The following is a 14,827-nucleotide window of genomic DNA, read 5'->3' on the forward strand; positions in this document are numbered from 1 at the left end:
GAGATACTACACGAGCTCTCTGGCAAAGCTCAGAAGACTGTCCTGGAGTTCAAGAGAGGTGCGAGAGACAGCCTCATGAAAAATCCTCTTAACTGGCCTCCAAAGGTTATTGCTGCCAACTCAATGTACAGGATCAGCAGAACAATTTTGCTGACTCATAGTGCTGAAAATGACAAAACAGATGAGGAATTGTTTGAGCAGTTATCCATCATGATTGCAGATATAATGGCAGCATGTCTTACCAATTTACCACAGGTAATAACCATGAAGTGTCACCGCAATGCCATTGAAGAAAGAGAGAAGAGTGTGTGTAAAGCAGCTCTACTCCTGGGTGAAACAGAAGAAATTCTTGCACTTCTCCAGCAACGTGAACTGCCATTCTTGGACCCCGATCGGGCAGCTTACATTGAAGAGTGGCGAGCTTTAATGAAGAAAGAAAATAAGAATAATCAGGACTCTGTTTGAAGGCCTAACATTGAAACAGATGCTTCAACAACCAGGGAAGAGCAAGCTACTACAGAAATGGATGGACGATGGCAATGATAAAAGCAAAAAAGCTGATGTTATCAGGATAGTTTCTAATAATTTCTTACTGCCCATGTTGAACCAAATACTCTATCATCTACCATGATCAGCCCAGCTCTGTTGTAATATGTGGTGCAACCCAAATCTGTGCTTTTGCGTTTGAAGCACTACTAAAAGCATTGCACCTCAATAACCTCCTCTGTTTGTTGAACGGTTTGATGGTTTAACAACCATTAATAAAATCATCAATCTACCAAATAGAGTAAGAGTTTATTACCTATACAGATGATTAAGAAATCAACATCCCTCAATCACTTGTGAGCATATTGCTTGAGCTCATCTATAAGTGACAACAGCATATGATAGTTGTCTATGCTAGAGTGAAGGTCTTGTCTACATAACATGTTTAAGTTAACTTTGTAAAGGTTCAATCTGGATCATGCAGAACACCTCAATATTATTCTATTATGTAAACGCACGCTTTATGAATGTCACACGAATTCAGATAAATCTTAGACCCCGTTGCTGCATGATTGTGCACATAATCGGTCATAGATATCATAGCGACATAGTTTAGTTGTTTCCAATGGCAAGTACTTCCGGAGATGGTCTGGTTGCAATCTTTTGTAACATCTGTTCTGGTAAAGTATTCCTTTATCCCCCACCCCAGCCAACCAAAAGAATAAAGGAAGAGAAAAAGATGTAGAGCAGGACCTACTCGGATTGCTGTAGCTGTTGAAGTCATATCAGATGTTATACTTGACTGAGCCTAAACCAGTGGGAGACTACTTTCAATAGACAGGGAACTTCCTTGCCGCAGCAGCCAAACTTGAAGATATTCAGGTCCCCATTTTATTCAATTATTTCCAGAAAATTATTTTTCACATGAGAGAAATGAAATTCACTTATGGCATTGGATTCTCTAGATATAAAATAAAATATGCATTTGGTGGATTAGATGGATGTGGAAGCAGATATAAAGAGATTAGGTAGCAATATCACCTCCCGCCCTCCCAAATGAGACCTAGTGTGACAATAGTCCCTTAAACAGCCTCACTGATGATGAAAGCAGATGAATTAAATAATATTCAACCATGATAATATTGCAATTTTTAAGTGTAGGTTGATATAAAAAAGCAGCATGCATGTATCCACGTTTCTGTCAAAGCAGCGTTCTTGAGAATATTTTGACTTTAATACCGAGTTGTGCCAAATAAATATAAATTTTATAATCTCAAGATGACTATGGAATGATTGACTAAGTCCTCCGCGCCCGCCATGTCTTGTTGACTACGATGAGCTACTTGAAAGTCACAACAGATTGATAGTATCTCACTAATCCTTATTTTCGCATGAAGACTTTCTTCTCCCCTCCTGTCCACTCCTTTTTTTTGCAGGGCCAAAACAGGATTATCATTAGAGAAAGAAAGGAAACATTCAGAAAAGTTTTGACCCTTCGATTCTTTATTCAACAAGTGTGAAATTTGCTAGTTGATCAGTTCACTTTTGAACAAAGAAAGAATTTCCATTTCCAATAACAAAGGCCTTACCTCAAAGAAATTTGACTACAATGCCAGGTGATGATGCTATAGCTGCAGATGTGGAGAAGCAACTCGAGGCGCCGATGCCATGGATAGGCGTGTATGTAGCAGCAGCCTCTCTAATCTGCACGCTTGCAATGGCAGCTGACACTTTTCATGGATTCCGAAGCAAGAAACACTGGTTTCCCAGTAAATTCTTTTCGCTCAATGCTACGTCCTTGACACTTTTAGCCGTGGCTATGAAGTTGCCAGTGGACCTTACGACCCGCATGTGGGCTACAACGGATAGGCTAGCAAAGGTTAGTAGCATGATTTTCATGTCAACTGCTATGGGAAATTTCATGACATGTTTGGGGTCAATGGACGACAAAGATATCCTAATGAATGTGACTGCATTAGGTATTCTTGTGATCACAGTCATTGTGAATGTCTGTGTTCAAATAATCCAAATGAGACGGTTTCTCTTTGATAGAAGAATGTTTGCTGAGGAAATTTTAGCAGCTTCGTCCATGCTCCTTTTGCTTGTTATGGTGGCCTCTTCAGCTGTAATGGTACCCGCAACAAAAAGATACCTGGAATCAAAGTACCATGAAATGCTGAAAATGGCTTCTGATGAACAACTCCTGGAGTCTATGGAGGAGGGAAATCTTGTGTTTGACAAACTGAGACTAAGGATTCAGAAGTATTGGGTGATGGCAGAGACTAGTAGCCCCCAGTTCGTAATTGCACGTTCTGTAACCTGCACTGCTTCAGGTTTTGTTTGTCTGTTGACTGCTCTCATTTTGGTGCAAGCTGAGATTCGTATGTTGATTAAGTACAGAACAATTAACGTGACCGCTTCCAAATATGGATGGTCAAGTACATGGATTGTTATTGCTCAGTCTATTGGTGTGGCAGTGGGAATTATTGCTCCTGCATTCAGATGTTACACTGCAATAAAGTTCAAATGTTCTGAGAAAGGCAAGAGGAGCTTCAAGGATGAATTCAAGATCGAAGCCTACTGGACACAGAGGCTGGTGGAGTGGAAAGAGAGTTCGTTGCCTTTGCAAATTAGAGACCACAAGTGGAGAAAAGTTCTCCACAATACAAAAGGACTCATCCTGACTTTTCTTGTTAAAGTTCAGATTTTGATCGTTCTAAGCAGCAAAGGCGTTCGGTTTCTCTCTTTCTGCTTTGCAAGTCCAATCTTTTCATGCTTCCACTGCATCACAAGACTGAAGAATTTATTCAGCTCTAGCACATCACGTGTTCATGGGATCTCAGAATCAGAACTTCGTTCAGAGCTGGATCTTAGTCGTTATGTCCTGCTACTTCAGGGTGAGGTGGAGTTACCTCAAAGGATCCAGATAAACATTTGCAATGAGGTTGATAAACTGATACAGACCGGCAAGAAGCAGCAACCCAAGAACCTGATAAGCCTTCTTCACAAGATTGGCAACTTCAGAGGGTTGAAAGAAGTTGACAGGAACCAAGTCCCAAGCCTGCATTCTCAAGAACCTCCCAAGTGCTGGTCTTTGCCTCTGGTGACTCTGACGAGCATCGCCTCTGCACTTCCCAACATCCCAAAGCACAAAGTCAAGTGGCTACTGCAGAGCGTGGACGAAGGCCTCTTCTATGTGAATCTCATCGAGAAAAGCCTGGATAATAAGGGAAATTTAGAAAACAGCAGACATGCAGCAGATGCAATTTGGGTCGGAGTTGAACTATACCGCAAGTGGCAGGACAACGACCTCCACGAAACCTCTCGGAAAGGTGGGAACTCAAAGGAGACACTTCAAGAGCTCTCAAAACAAGGAGAAAAGACCATCATCGATTTCAAGAGGGAGGTGAAAGATTTCCTCATGGACAACCCTCTTAACTGGCCAGTTAAGGTTATAGCCGCTAACTCAATGTACAGGATCTGCCAAAGGCTTTTGATGGCATACGAGGGTGATTGTCTCCCAACAGATGAGGAACTGTTCAAACAGTTATGCAATATGATTGCAAATATAATGGCAGCTTGTCTTACCAATCTAATGCATGTTATAATCATGAAGTGCCATCGCAAAGGCATAACAGATAAGGAAAAGAGTGTCCATCAAGCAGCTCTACTTTTGGGAGAAACTGAAGAAATTCTCAGAATCCTTCAGCAACATACAGCAGCAAGGTCAAATCCTGATGAATCAGAATTTATTGAAAAGTGGTGTAACTTAATCAGGAGGAAATATTAGATTTCTATATATGCAAAGCAGAAATCTCATTCGTAATTCAGTTGGAAGCCTGCCGCAAAGACAGAGCACGAAAGCAGAGGAACACCTCCTGAATAAAGGTAAAATGAAGATATCCTAAGAATAAATGTGTTTAATCCCGTGAACCATGGAATACAATCAAGAGCAAAAGCAACAGTTATTCTTTCGAACTTCAAAACATATAGTAATAAAAAATTGTGATACTTTCAATCAGGCAATGCGTGCAAAGAAATACACAGATCAAACTGTTTAGATGAACCAACAAGCATCAGCTGCTAAATGAAGTGCATGAGCAAGGGAGGAAGATTGTCTATCAAAATTTGTGTCGGTCTTCCCTGGGTGAAATTGTTCTGTTTACTCTAATAAGTAGTGGCCTTGGAGGCTTTGCCCTCTCATCTACAGGAATGTTGAAAGGATATAAATAATAATGACTTGAATGAAAATAGCCAATAAAATCACCTGTAACAGTGTTTATCAAATAATACATACTTAGTAGATACTGTTTGTGTTCTTTTCGTGAAATGTTCCTGAAAAGGAACATTATCATCAAAGGGTACCAACACGTTTAGATCCCAGAATTGTCTGGCATGCAGAAATTTGTGCCATTCAACTCTTCCACCTCTCCACCTGCTCCACGATGACAGGAGGGGAGCTCCCATCTCTTCAGATTTTGCACTTGTACTAGCTTATTGCGATTACCATTACTCAGTGAAACACTCTCGCTTTCCAGTTGTTTGACCTCGTCAATCTCCTTTGAATGGAGGCAAGAGATATAGTCTCCTCTTCATCCAAATATATTTCAACCAAAGACAAAAGTCAAATTCAAAATCATTCGACAAAATTATGGTTGTCAAACTCCAGTAGAGTTGAAAAAGTGCTTCCTTTTGTTACCTCTTTTTCGCCTTCATCCTTTTCCTCATGTTGGAGGTATCATGAGTTAGTATATATTTGTAGAAGTTATCAGCATTTTCAATATATAACAGCATCCTCTATTGCCAAATACAAACAAGAAAAAGAATTAAGAGAGAGAGAGATTTAATTCTCTACAAATCCATTCTATATAAAGAGAAATTTCATTGACATTGGAGACTCATTTGAAGTCATTAGTCTCTACACAATCTCCATCTAATCTCAAATCTAAAGATGGTTTCAGAACACAACACATTATGGTCTTCCTTTATTAAGTTGTCTATACCAAAGCAATCACCTCTTCTCCAACTTCATCAACCAAATGGGCTTCACATATAAGAAAAATGTCGCATGCGATCTCAAGGGCAACCCAAAGCAAGTCTGCTTCAGCCTTTGCAGGTACTTCTGTATTGTCTGTTTCTCATGGTTATTGCACTTAAACACTCAATTCCTATTTGTTTAAGTTCCCTTCAAGCCGCTCAACTGCAGCACCAATCCCGCTCTTTGCTTCCACAGTATCACTAACTTCAGAAGTCGTAGACAATTTCCCTTCATTTGCTTTCGCAACAAGCTTCAGATGAAGCCAACCTGTAACGGAACACTGCTATTAATGCCATTCTTAATTGACTTGAACTCAGGTTGAAATTATCTATGTAACAAATGAAACTCAGTCTTCTGAAAGTAATGGTAAAGATTATCACAGGCATTCATTCCAATAACTGCAATAATAGCCATATATATGTGCATGGATTGACTAGAACCTTAGAAAAGTTAAAATATTATTAAGGTAGAGAAGATTGTAAACAAAGAAAGAATGTGTCAGAAGTAATTGCAGTTTCAGAGTATTACAGCTTCAGTTAAAATGAACTTCCAGTTAATTTCATAAACAGAAACGCCTAGTAAATTTTCACATTGTCACAACAAAAATTAAGCATAACTTATCGTCTAATCACCAGCATAACATTAAATGGATACTTATCACGTCTTGAGAAAGAACATTAGTGCCAACAAGAGGTCACTAAATATGCTCATAAGCAGAGTTAGTTTGAAAAAACAATACAAAAAGCAAGATGATCTTTGCTTTCTGCATATATAAGAAAAAGATAATAAATATGAAAGATTGTACAGTGGTAGATAGCTCATGGAACCATGAATACTTTACCAAGGGGGAAGCAGATCGCTGCACCCAGAACTGAACCCAACATTGAATTTCTTAAGCGCCAACGAAGTGAACCCGGCACTGTAGATATCAAAGAAGAAGAAGTATTATTACTTCTCAAACAGGACAAAAACATTCTTGAAAATTCCTTAAATTACTCACTGATTAAACCAAATGTAGCAGCCGTAGCAGAACCAGCTCCAACTACATTATAAACATCATGTACGCCTCGTTCTTCAGCAAGCAGGTTTTGCAAACCATAAAAAGAAGCAGTAAACATCCCAAGGCGTATTCCACCGACTATTGAACCACGAGTGACTCTGATAAATCTTTTCTCCATTGCATCTCGCATGAGTCGATACTGTTCACGCTTATCTGGAGTGCTTCCAAGCTTCAACATTACTTCTGCATCCTTGCTCTGTATACAGAAACAAATATTTCTAGATAAACAGAGTCCTCCATGAATGTTTACAATTAAGAAACATCCACTAAGGGACAACTCAAGTATCACCACGTTCATCATATGCAATCCAATAAAAGAAAAGATAAAGCTAACCAACTAGTAAGTGTGATCTTGACTTTGAAAATAAATAAAAAGCATGCCTCGCTATCAGACATCCATTAACTAAAGAAAACAAACATTAACTAAAGAAAACAAAAGTTACAGTATATCGTCATGCATTGTAGTATGATTATATTTCAAGACTTACGGTTTCAGAATATAATTATTATCATTAACTCAATATGCAAAACCCTCTTTTATAGATGAAAAGATCACATCGATAATCATGTTAATCAACAGACTACTGATAAAAAATATGACTTGAAGATTGAAGCTCTTGTCTCATACTCATGGGAGAGAGCCACAAGCAAGATACTGAACATGGGCCCAGTAAGCTACATAGGTTTCTGGAACCTTTTTATTGCAGCAAAGCACTAATCCAAGTTAACAATTAAAACATTTCAACACCAATAAACAAGTAAAATCATCTGTCCTTTCACCAATTTCAATGTTACATATACATAAGATTCAGTAGTAAGAAGGTTGAATACGGCTATATAATTTTTTATTCAACACTCATTTTCTTGGCTGCATTAAATTTTTTAGCAGCACAGACAAGAGATTGGATAACTTAGTAAAAGAAGGATTTTAGTTCCTATAGAAACAATGTTGGACATCATAACACAAGAGGTTTTTAAGTATGCAAAAGCAGATGCATCTAATTACCCTGATTCATGTGGGGTCGAATGAATAAACATCTCGTATTCATGGATCAGTTGGAATACAATATTACAAGTTTCATAATGAGTTCTTACCATGGCCTCCAGAGACAAGGAACAGGAAGGTTCTTAAAAGAAAATATACTTCATGGAACCATGAAACTTAACTTTGGTTTATCCATACTTACCACAGAAGCAGAGGCCTCTCTGCTACCTCCATACAACATGCCAGCAAATACACCAATGACGGTTGCTGTGCCCCAGTTGACAGTCCCAGCCAATTTTTGAGTCCTCTGTCATAGAAAATGATCTTAACCATCAATTTATTAGCCACATATTCTCAAAAAAGAATCCTAGCTTTCATCAACTTTTGAATAGCAAGATGACCATGCAAGCTTTCGTGATTCCATATCAAGATATAGTCAACACATATATGCTAAAAGCTAAAATTCATCATATTGAAACAACTGATCGAACTGTATTTATTTGCCAGCTTCGAGCTGTGTTTCAGTCCGAGAACCGGAGCATTAGAATTAACTCTGCACTGAGCAACACCTACATTCATTACATAATTCTAAAAGAATCCAAGCATAAACCCATATCCATTTTCTCATGCTAATAAATATTTAATTACACGCAGGACCATCATTTTCAGATCATATACACATGTAATAAACAAAAAATGAATGCATCAATATATACAAAAAAATCATATCCATACATAGAGAAACTCACATAATTGACTGTATCTTCTTGTTGTTCAGGCGTTTCCATTGCTACCAGAAGCAGACAAAAGCGAGAAAAACTAAAACCCTAATCCAAACCCCGCGAAATGGGCACAATCAAGAGCATGCACATACGACAGCGTTTCACAAATTGGAGATCTGGGGAAGCTGATTCGGCTGCGGTTTTGAGTCATGATGTTCGAGGCGGCACCGCCAGCTGAAATCGCTAAACGAGGGTGATGCGATTTTAGAGTTGTTTTGTTCACAGATTCTAGTACTCCAAACCAAACCCTTGCAAATTACTAACTTGCCCTTTATTACTCACAAACTTTTCTGTGTTTGATTGGGGTAAAAAGTGAAAGTATAAGAAAAGTGAAAGTAAAAATGACTATCTGGTTAGGAGGAAGAGATAGAAGTCAAGTAAAACTCGATATATGTAAAATCCCTTTGGAGTTCAATTTTATTTCCATCTAGAATTTGGGAGAAAAATAAAAGTATAAATCCAAAAAGACAAAGAAGTATAGTATTTTTTTTTATTTACTCTTTTGCCAATATATATTCATATATATAATTTTTTAAAGTTATATTTTGTATCAACAAAGGCACCGATGTTTGAACTCGAATTCATATTCTAAAATTTTTAATAAAATATTCTTATTCTTATTTGATAAAATATCTTTATTAATAAGAATTTTATATTTTTGATATACTAAATCTATATTACTATGATATTAATTTATTTATTTTCTACTACAAAATAAAGAGAAGGGTTATTCACTAGAATTACAAAAATTAGTTTTTTCTTCTTAATCTGCTTTTCCCATACCAAATAAGAAAAAATATTTAAAATTTACTTCCATTCCAATCATACCAAATAATTTAAAAAAAATAAAAAAACTATTATTCTTCGCCTCCCCTCCCTCTTTTACTTTCCTTTTTCTTCATTTTCTGAATCTAAATTTGTTAATTGGATCACTAATTTTAATTTTTTTATTAGAATTTTAATTGTAATATTAATATTTTTATTTGATTGTAATTTTCTTGCATTCGATATTTTAATTAAAGCAATATCTTTTGGTGCAAATTTTATGAATATTCGCACTAAAAACTCATAAATTTTAATTAGGTAATAATTTTTAAGGTACATTTGAGGCTATATTTTGTTTAGAATTCCTGTACACAAGAAAGGTCAAATTACATTTTTGCCCTCATGTTACTGTGAAATGTTGAAAACCTACTATGTTAAGAAAATAGGGGAAAAAGTCTTCTATTTTCATTAACCGTGCATAAAAATGTTTCTCTGTTAGAAACCAACGGAGAGTGAGAGACGCAAGCGCTATGTGAAATCGGATTTTTTTTGGGTTGAATTTGACAAAAATGTCCTTTATCGTGTATAAAAAGACCAACCTTTATTTCATTGACGTTAAACTTATTTTTTGAGTATTTTTTATTTATCTACATTTTCTCTTTAATATGCCTATTTAATATAATTGTGAATATAATTTGTATTAATAATTTGCTAAAAAATATAATACATTTATATTGAACAAACTACGAAGATTTAAAAATACTTGTACACCCATAGTATAATGATTAAATACTAAAAAATTAAATAATTATTTCCTTACATATCTAGTTAAATAGTAAAATACAAAAAAGAATAATATAAACATTAAATATTAAGAAAAAATATTCAACAAATATGTAGGTGTAGAAAAATATTACCAAAGCAGAATAAATCAATTTACGTAATAAATAAAAATTATAGGATACAAATTATTAAAAAATAATATTAATTGGTATGGCCCAAATATGATTGGTCTATGAAGAAATGCCAGGCCCGCCAGTCCAGGAGAAAGCCAGCCCGCCTAGGTCGTTGGGTTTAGCCCAAAAAAGAAGCACCCTGCAACATGGTTCAATCTAAGAGGGAGCCTCCCACACCAAAGTTTGTCCAAAGATGAAACTTGCTTCATCAAGCTTGGCCCAAGAAGGAGACCCAGTACGAAGGCCTGGTGCTCCCTTCCAAGCCTAACTCGGGGGAAGGTAGGTGCCCTCAAAAAGTTGGACTCTTCATTCCAAGAGAACTCCTTGCGAGGCAAGAGTTTTCACAGTCTTTCCTCATCCAAAGACTTGCTGCTCAATGAGGGGATAAGGTGCAACTTTATTCATCATAATCCCACCTTCCTTGCCAGACACACAACTCCCTAGAGTCCCTACGAAGAGGGGCACCCCTCAACAGATTTCCCCTTTCACCTTCGGAAAATCTCTCACTGCTGCTCTATCATTCTAAAATTCGTGTTCTTGCTTACGAAATTCTTATTTCTCTCACAATTTCTCATTACAATTTATCTTCATATTTATTTATTTTTATCTGGGACTAACTTAAGCATAAGAGTGCTAACGTGTTGTTTTGCAGGTCTTTTTCTCAAGTACTTTCACTCGATTAGCTCAAATCCAACATCAAGATCCAAAAACTTTGAACCCGGTGCTAAAATCTTAGGCATCAAATATACTAAGTTCATTTTTTTAAAATTTAAATATTTTTATCAATGTAAATGTTAATGAATAATAATAATAATTTAGTAACTAATTTAAGTTCATATTTAACTTAAATATATTTTAATAAATTATTTACTATATATAATATTCATATTGAAATTACTAGTTTATGTATTAAAAATGATAATTTTAATACCTTTTCTATTATTTTTAAATTTCAAAAATTAATTTTTCTTATCTTTTAAAATTTTACTGTTTCTTAAATAAAATCTTTAATTTATCAAAAACTTAAAAAAAAAAATAATAATAAGCTACGGCGACACCACCAGTGTCGTCACCTGAAGCTCCATGAGCAGTCGCGCAAGTTGCGGGGCGACAGGGGGCGGCACGAGGGGGTTGTGGCGGAGTAATATGCAATTTGGCTTGGCCCCAATATTATCAACTCTCGGGTGAAGAATTTTGGGATGGACATCCGCATGACCTTGTTCCCTATACCAAATGGGTGAATAGCAATTTATTTCCCTATAATATTGAAAATAAGTACACTACCCCCTTATGAAAAAAATATAATAATTTACCCCTCTATACTTTTTAAAATGAAGCAATTTACCTCCTTATAAATTGCTTTATTTTAAAAATCATAGGGAGGTAAACTGTTGTGTTTTAAAAAATAAAGGGATGTAAATTACTATTTATTTTTTCATAAAAAGGTAATTTACTCATTTGCAATATCACAAGGGGGTTGCTTGCATTTTTCCCTGTACCAAATAGATAAATGAGTCATTTGGAAAAAAAAAAATTACTCTATTCTTTTTTTATTCTGATGGATATAAAAATGATGCACTAAACCCCACCCCAATTCATTTTCATATACCAAATTGCACACTTAGTGTCTAATCATATAAAGAAAACAAAATTAGGTATTCCTTTATATATATATAAAATTGGTTGAAGATTTGCAATTAATGTTCACTTATTGCATTAATTGAATTTGAATGAATGGTGAATAGGAGTGTCAAGTGTGGTCCTTCCAACCATTTGTAGGGGTTGTATTGCATGCTTGGCTGCAACCCTTCACCCTCCTCTTCTAATTTGGTACAACTCTATCATCTAACTTTTTACTCTTTTTCTCTTCCCCTAAACTTTTAATCATACATGTTCCAATTCCATACCCAATGTCAAATCAATCAAATACAGCTCGTTTATTGCTGGACCAATAATTTTTGGGACTAACAGTCTAACGTACCTTATGTACACGCACACACCCAAGGTTCAAATTCGATACCTCCCATAAGAAAGTCTTGTGCCCGAATCATTGGATTGTCCCCTTAAAGACAGGAGGGTAACGAATTATTAATCCAATAGTAAGCGAGTTAGATCATAAGGTGGCAGATTCTTGCGTCCGAAGTCTTTCTCTCCACCCAGATAAGGACTAGTTTCATTTGTAATGTAAAATAAAGCCACCTAAGGTGGAAAAAAAGATATAGGGGGCTTGACTAAAATTATTTAAAAATTGTGTTCATATGTTTATAAAATGTCTTTGAAGTTATTTTTTTGGATTTTATTTTAAATAATCTTTTGAAATAAAATAAGATTATGAATCTTATAAAAGACTATAATGGGAATTTTGTGATTAACATGAATAAAATTGAAGATGTTTGTTAAAATATTAAAAATAAATTAGGAATTTTTTTATTTTTCCAAAGCTTCTGATATTTTATTTATGGATCTTAAAAGCTCATTTTTTTTAAAAAAAAAAAATACTATTATCAAATGTGTTCTAAAATCTGAAATATCTTATAAGATGTTGTAACAAACGTATAAATTCACGCAAACACCCTCAAACTCTGCGAAATCATAAAATAATAAAATTTTCAGCATTATAGTAGTTTTAGATTAATTAATATTCATAAAAATGACAATATATTTGTACTAAAGTCAGTGTTATATTTTAGTGAAAATAATGATTGCAAGATTTATGGAAATATACCCTCATTTTACCTCAAATTCAAGCTCATCCATAAAATTTGGATTTGTGTTTCAAAGTTATATTACCCATTTAAATTCGATATAATTACATTCTCTCCTTCGAAATTTAATGTAATTATACATAAATTTCTTGTGGTTGAAAAATTATATCTAGCGCCCCTAAAATTTACTTCCGTCTAACAAATAAGTCCCCACGTTAGTCAAAATTCATTGAATTTGCTTATATTAACAAAAAAAAAAGAAAATGAATGAAATTTGATATTTACCTTGATTGACTGATTACTGACTTACTGCAAATCAAATAATTTTTTTGGGACTGAACTATCCTTATAACAGTGAATATATACCTCCTCACATGCATTAATGTGTGAAGACGTATAATGGTAATTTGATTATAAAAATATTTATTTAACCTGCAATAAGTTAACAACAAGTCAACCACGAGTTAATATAGATTTTTTTATTTTTCTATTGATATCATCAAATTCAATGAATTTTGACTAACAGAGAAATTTATTTGTTAGACGGAAGCAAACCTCAAGAAAAAAATCTTTTGATATTGGTTTATTAAATCCAACAGTTTTTTGCAACATGAACTTTAATCTGCAGTAATATAATCAATTTTTTTCCTTAAAAAAGAAATATAATTAATGTTTAGTTGAAATGTTATTTCAAGAAATTAGTCAAATTATACTTTCATACAATATTGCTAAATTAATAAAATAATAATGTTATTTACATTTAAGAGTGTAACATTCAATTATCTAAATCCATAAATGAGATGGCTGCATATTCTTTTAGATATGGACAAAATTAAAATACTATTGCCCCACTTAATTCAATGTGAAAAGGAAAGAAACAAATACCATATAATATTGAATTATTAATTATTGAAATATATATTTACGCGCGATTGATTTATTATTGATAAATTACAGATAAAATAATTTTTTTCTCACCAAAATCATCTTAATAGAATAATGCATGTGAGAAGATAGGGAAAAATTAAATTTTGGTTCAGTTCCTTAATCGTTATTCTGAAATACACCTGGAACAAGGGGCGACCAAAATTGCATTTTTCCCTATCTCCGCATATGCATTATTCTATTAAGAATATTTTGGTCAGAATATATCTATTTCACATGCAATAAGTGAGTAATAAGTCAATCAGGGGTGAATGTGAATTTTTATTCAATATTTTTGCTAATATCAACAATTCAGTGAATTAAATTTGACTTATTAAGGAACATATTTGTTAGATATAAACAAACGTCAGGGGTACTAGATATAATTTTTCAAATCACATAGAGTTTTACGCATAATTATATCAAATTTTAGGAAAAAAACAATGTAGTTACAAAAATATTGGTTCAATTTTCAAGTATTGAAAATGCGTTGTTTTATTTTAATAGTAATTATTAATTTATTTTTATAATTAAATGATTATAGATATCTTAAATTGATTGTTATATTTTTAATAATTGAAATTTATGATCTACTAAATCAAGCATAATTTGAACGAATTTGACTCAAAATCAGACATCAATCGAATTGAATAATGCGATTACATCATTAAATTTAAGTTTGTCGTAATTATATATAAATTTATTATAATTTAATAAATTATATTTAGTACCCCTAATATTTAATGTTCCTTCTAACAAATAAATAAATCTTTTAGTAAAAAAATCCATCAAATTCATTGATATTTGGACAAATATTAAATGACAATCCATATTTATCACAATTAATTTATTACTAATTTATTACAAAATAAATAAATCTTTTTCTGACCAAACTATCCTTATAATTATGAATATATACCTCTATACATGCAGTAGCTTGTGATGATATATAAGAGTAGTTTGAAAGACAAATATTAAATGACAATCCATATTTATCACAATTAATTTATTACTAATTTATTACAAAATAAATAAATTTTTTTCTGACCAAACCATCCTTATAATTATGAATATATACCTCTATACATGCAGTAGCTTGTGATGATATATAAGAGTAGTTTGAAAG

General features: G+C 33.9%; 3 protein-coding genes across 3 annotated transcripts in view; 2 read left to right on the top strand and 1 right to left on the bottom strand.

Moving 5' to 3' along the window:
* Positions 1 to 465, top strand: part of LOC105157446 — a 2,266-nt gene extending 1,801 nt beyond the window's left edge. The window contains exon 2 of the mRNA XM_011073854.1: positions 4 to 465. Coding sequence (XP_011072156.1) covers positions 4 to 465 — 462 coding nt within the window. The remainder of the gene's footprint in view (positions 1 to 3) is intronic.
* On the top strand, positions 2,096 to 4,276 carry LOC105157447. The gene has a single exon (XM_011073855.1). It carries the CDS (start codon positions 2,096 to 2,098, stop codon positions 4,274 to 4,276), a length of 2,181 nt encoding a protein of 726 aa, XP_011072157.1.
* Positions 5,313 to 8,540, bottom strand: LOC105157237. Its single transcript, XM_011073589.2, has 5 exons — positions 8,319 to 8,540; positions 7,772 to 7,876; positions 6,525 to 6,780; positions 6,366 to 6,443; positions 5,313 to 5,791 (listed from the first exon to the last, which is right to left on the bottom strand). Exons 1-5 carry the CDS (start codon positions 8,355 to 8,357, stop codon positions 5,655 to 5,657), a joined length of 615 nt encoding a protein of 204 aa, XP_011071891.1. The 5' UTR covers positions 8,358 to 8,540; the 3' UTR covers positions 5,313 to 5,654.

This window comes from Sesamum indicum, linkage group LG3 (genome assembly GCF_000512975.1).
Source record: "Sesamum indicum cultivar Zhongzhi No. 13 linkage group LG3, S_indicum_v1.0, whole genome shotgun sequence".
Classification (NCBI taxonomy): Eukaryota; Viridiplantae; Streptophyta; class Magnoliopsida; order Lamiales; family Pedaliaceae; genus Sesamum; species Sesamum indicum.

Excerpts from the sequence above, each read along its gene's own strand:
- LOC105157447 (XM_011073855.1), top strand. The coding sequence starts at position 2,096 with ATGCCAGGTGATGATGCTATAGCTGCAGATGTGGAGAAGCAACTCGAG.
- LOC105157237 (XM_011073589.2), bottom strand. The coding sequence starts at position 8,357 with ATGGAAACGCCTGAACAACAAGAAGATACAGTCAATTAT. Across the intron at positions 7,877-8,318 it reads AAGAAGATACAGTCAATTAT|AGGACTCAAAAATTGGCTGG; the intron begins GTGAGTTTCTCT and ends TTTCTATGACAG. Across the intron at positions 5,792-6,365 it reads AGCGATCTGCTTCCCCCTTG|GTTGGCTTCATCTGAAGCTT; the intron begins GTAAAGTATTCA and ends GTTCCGTTACAG.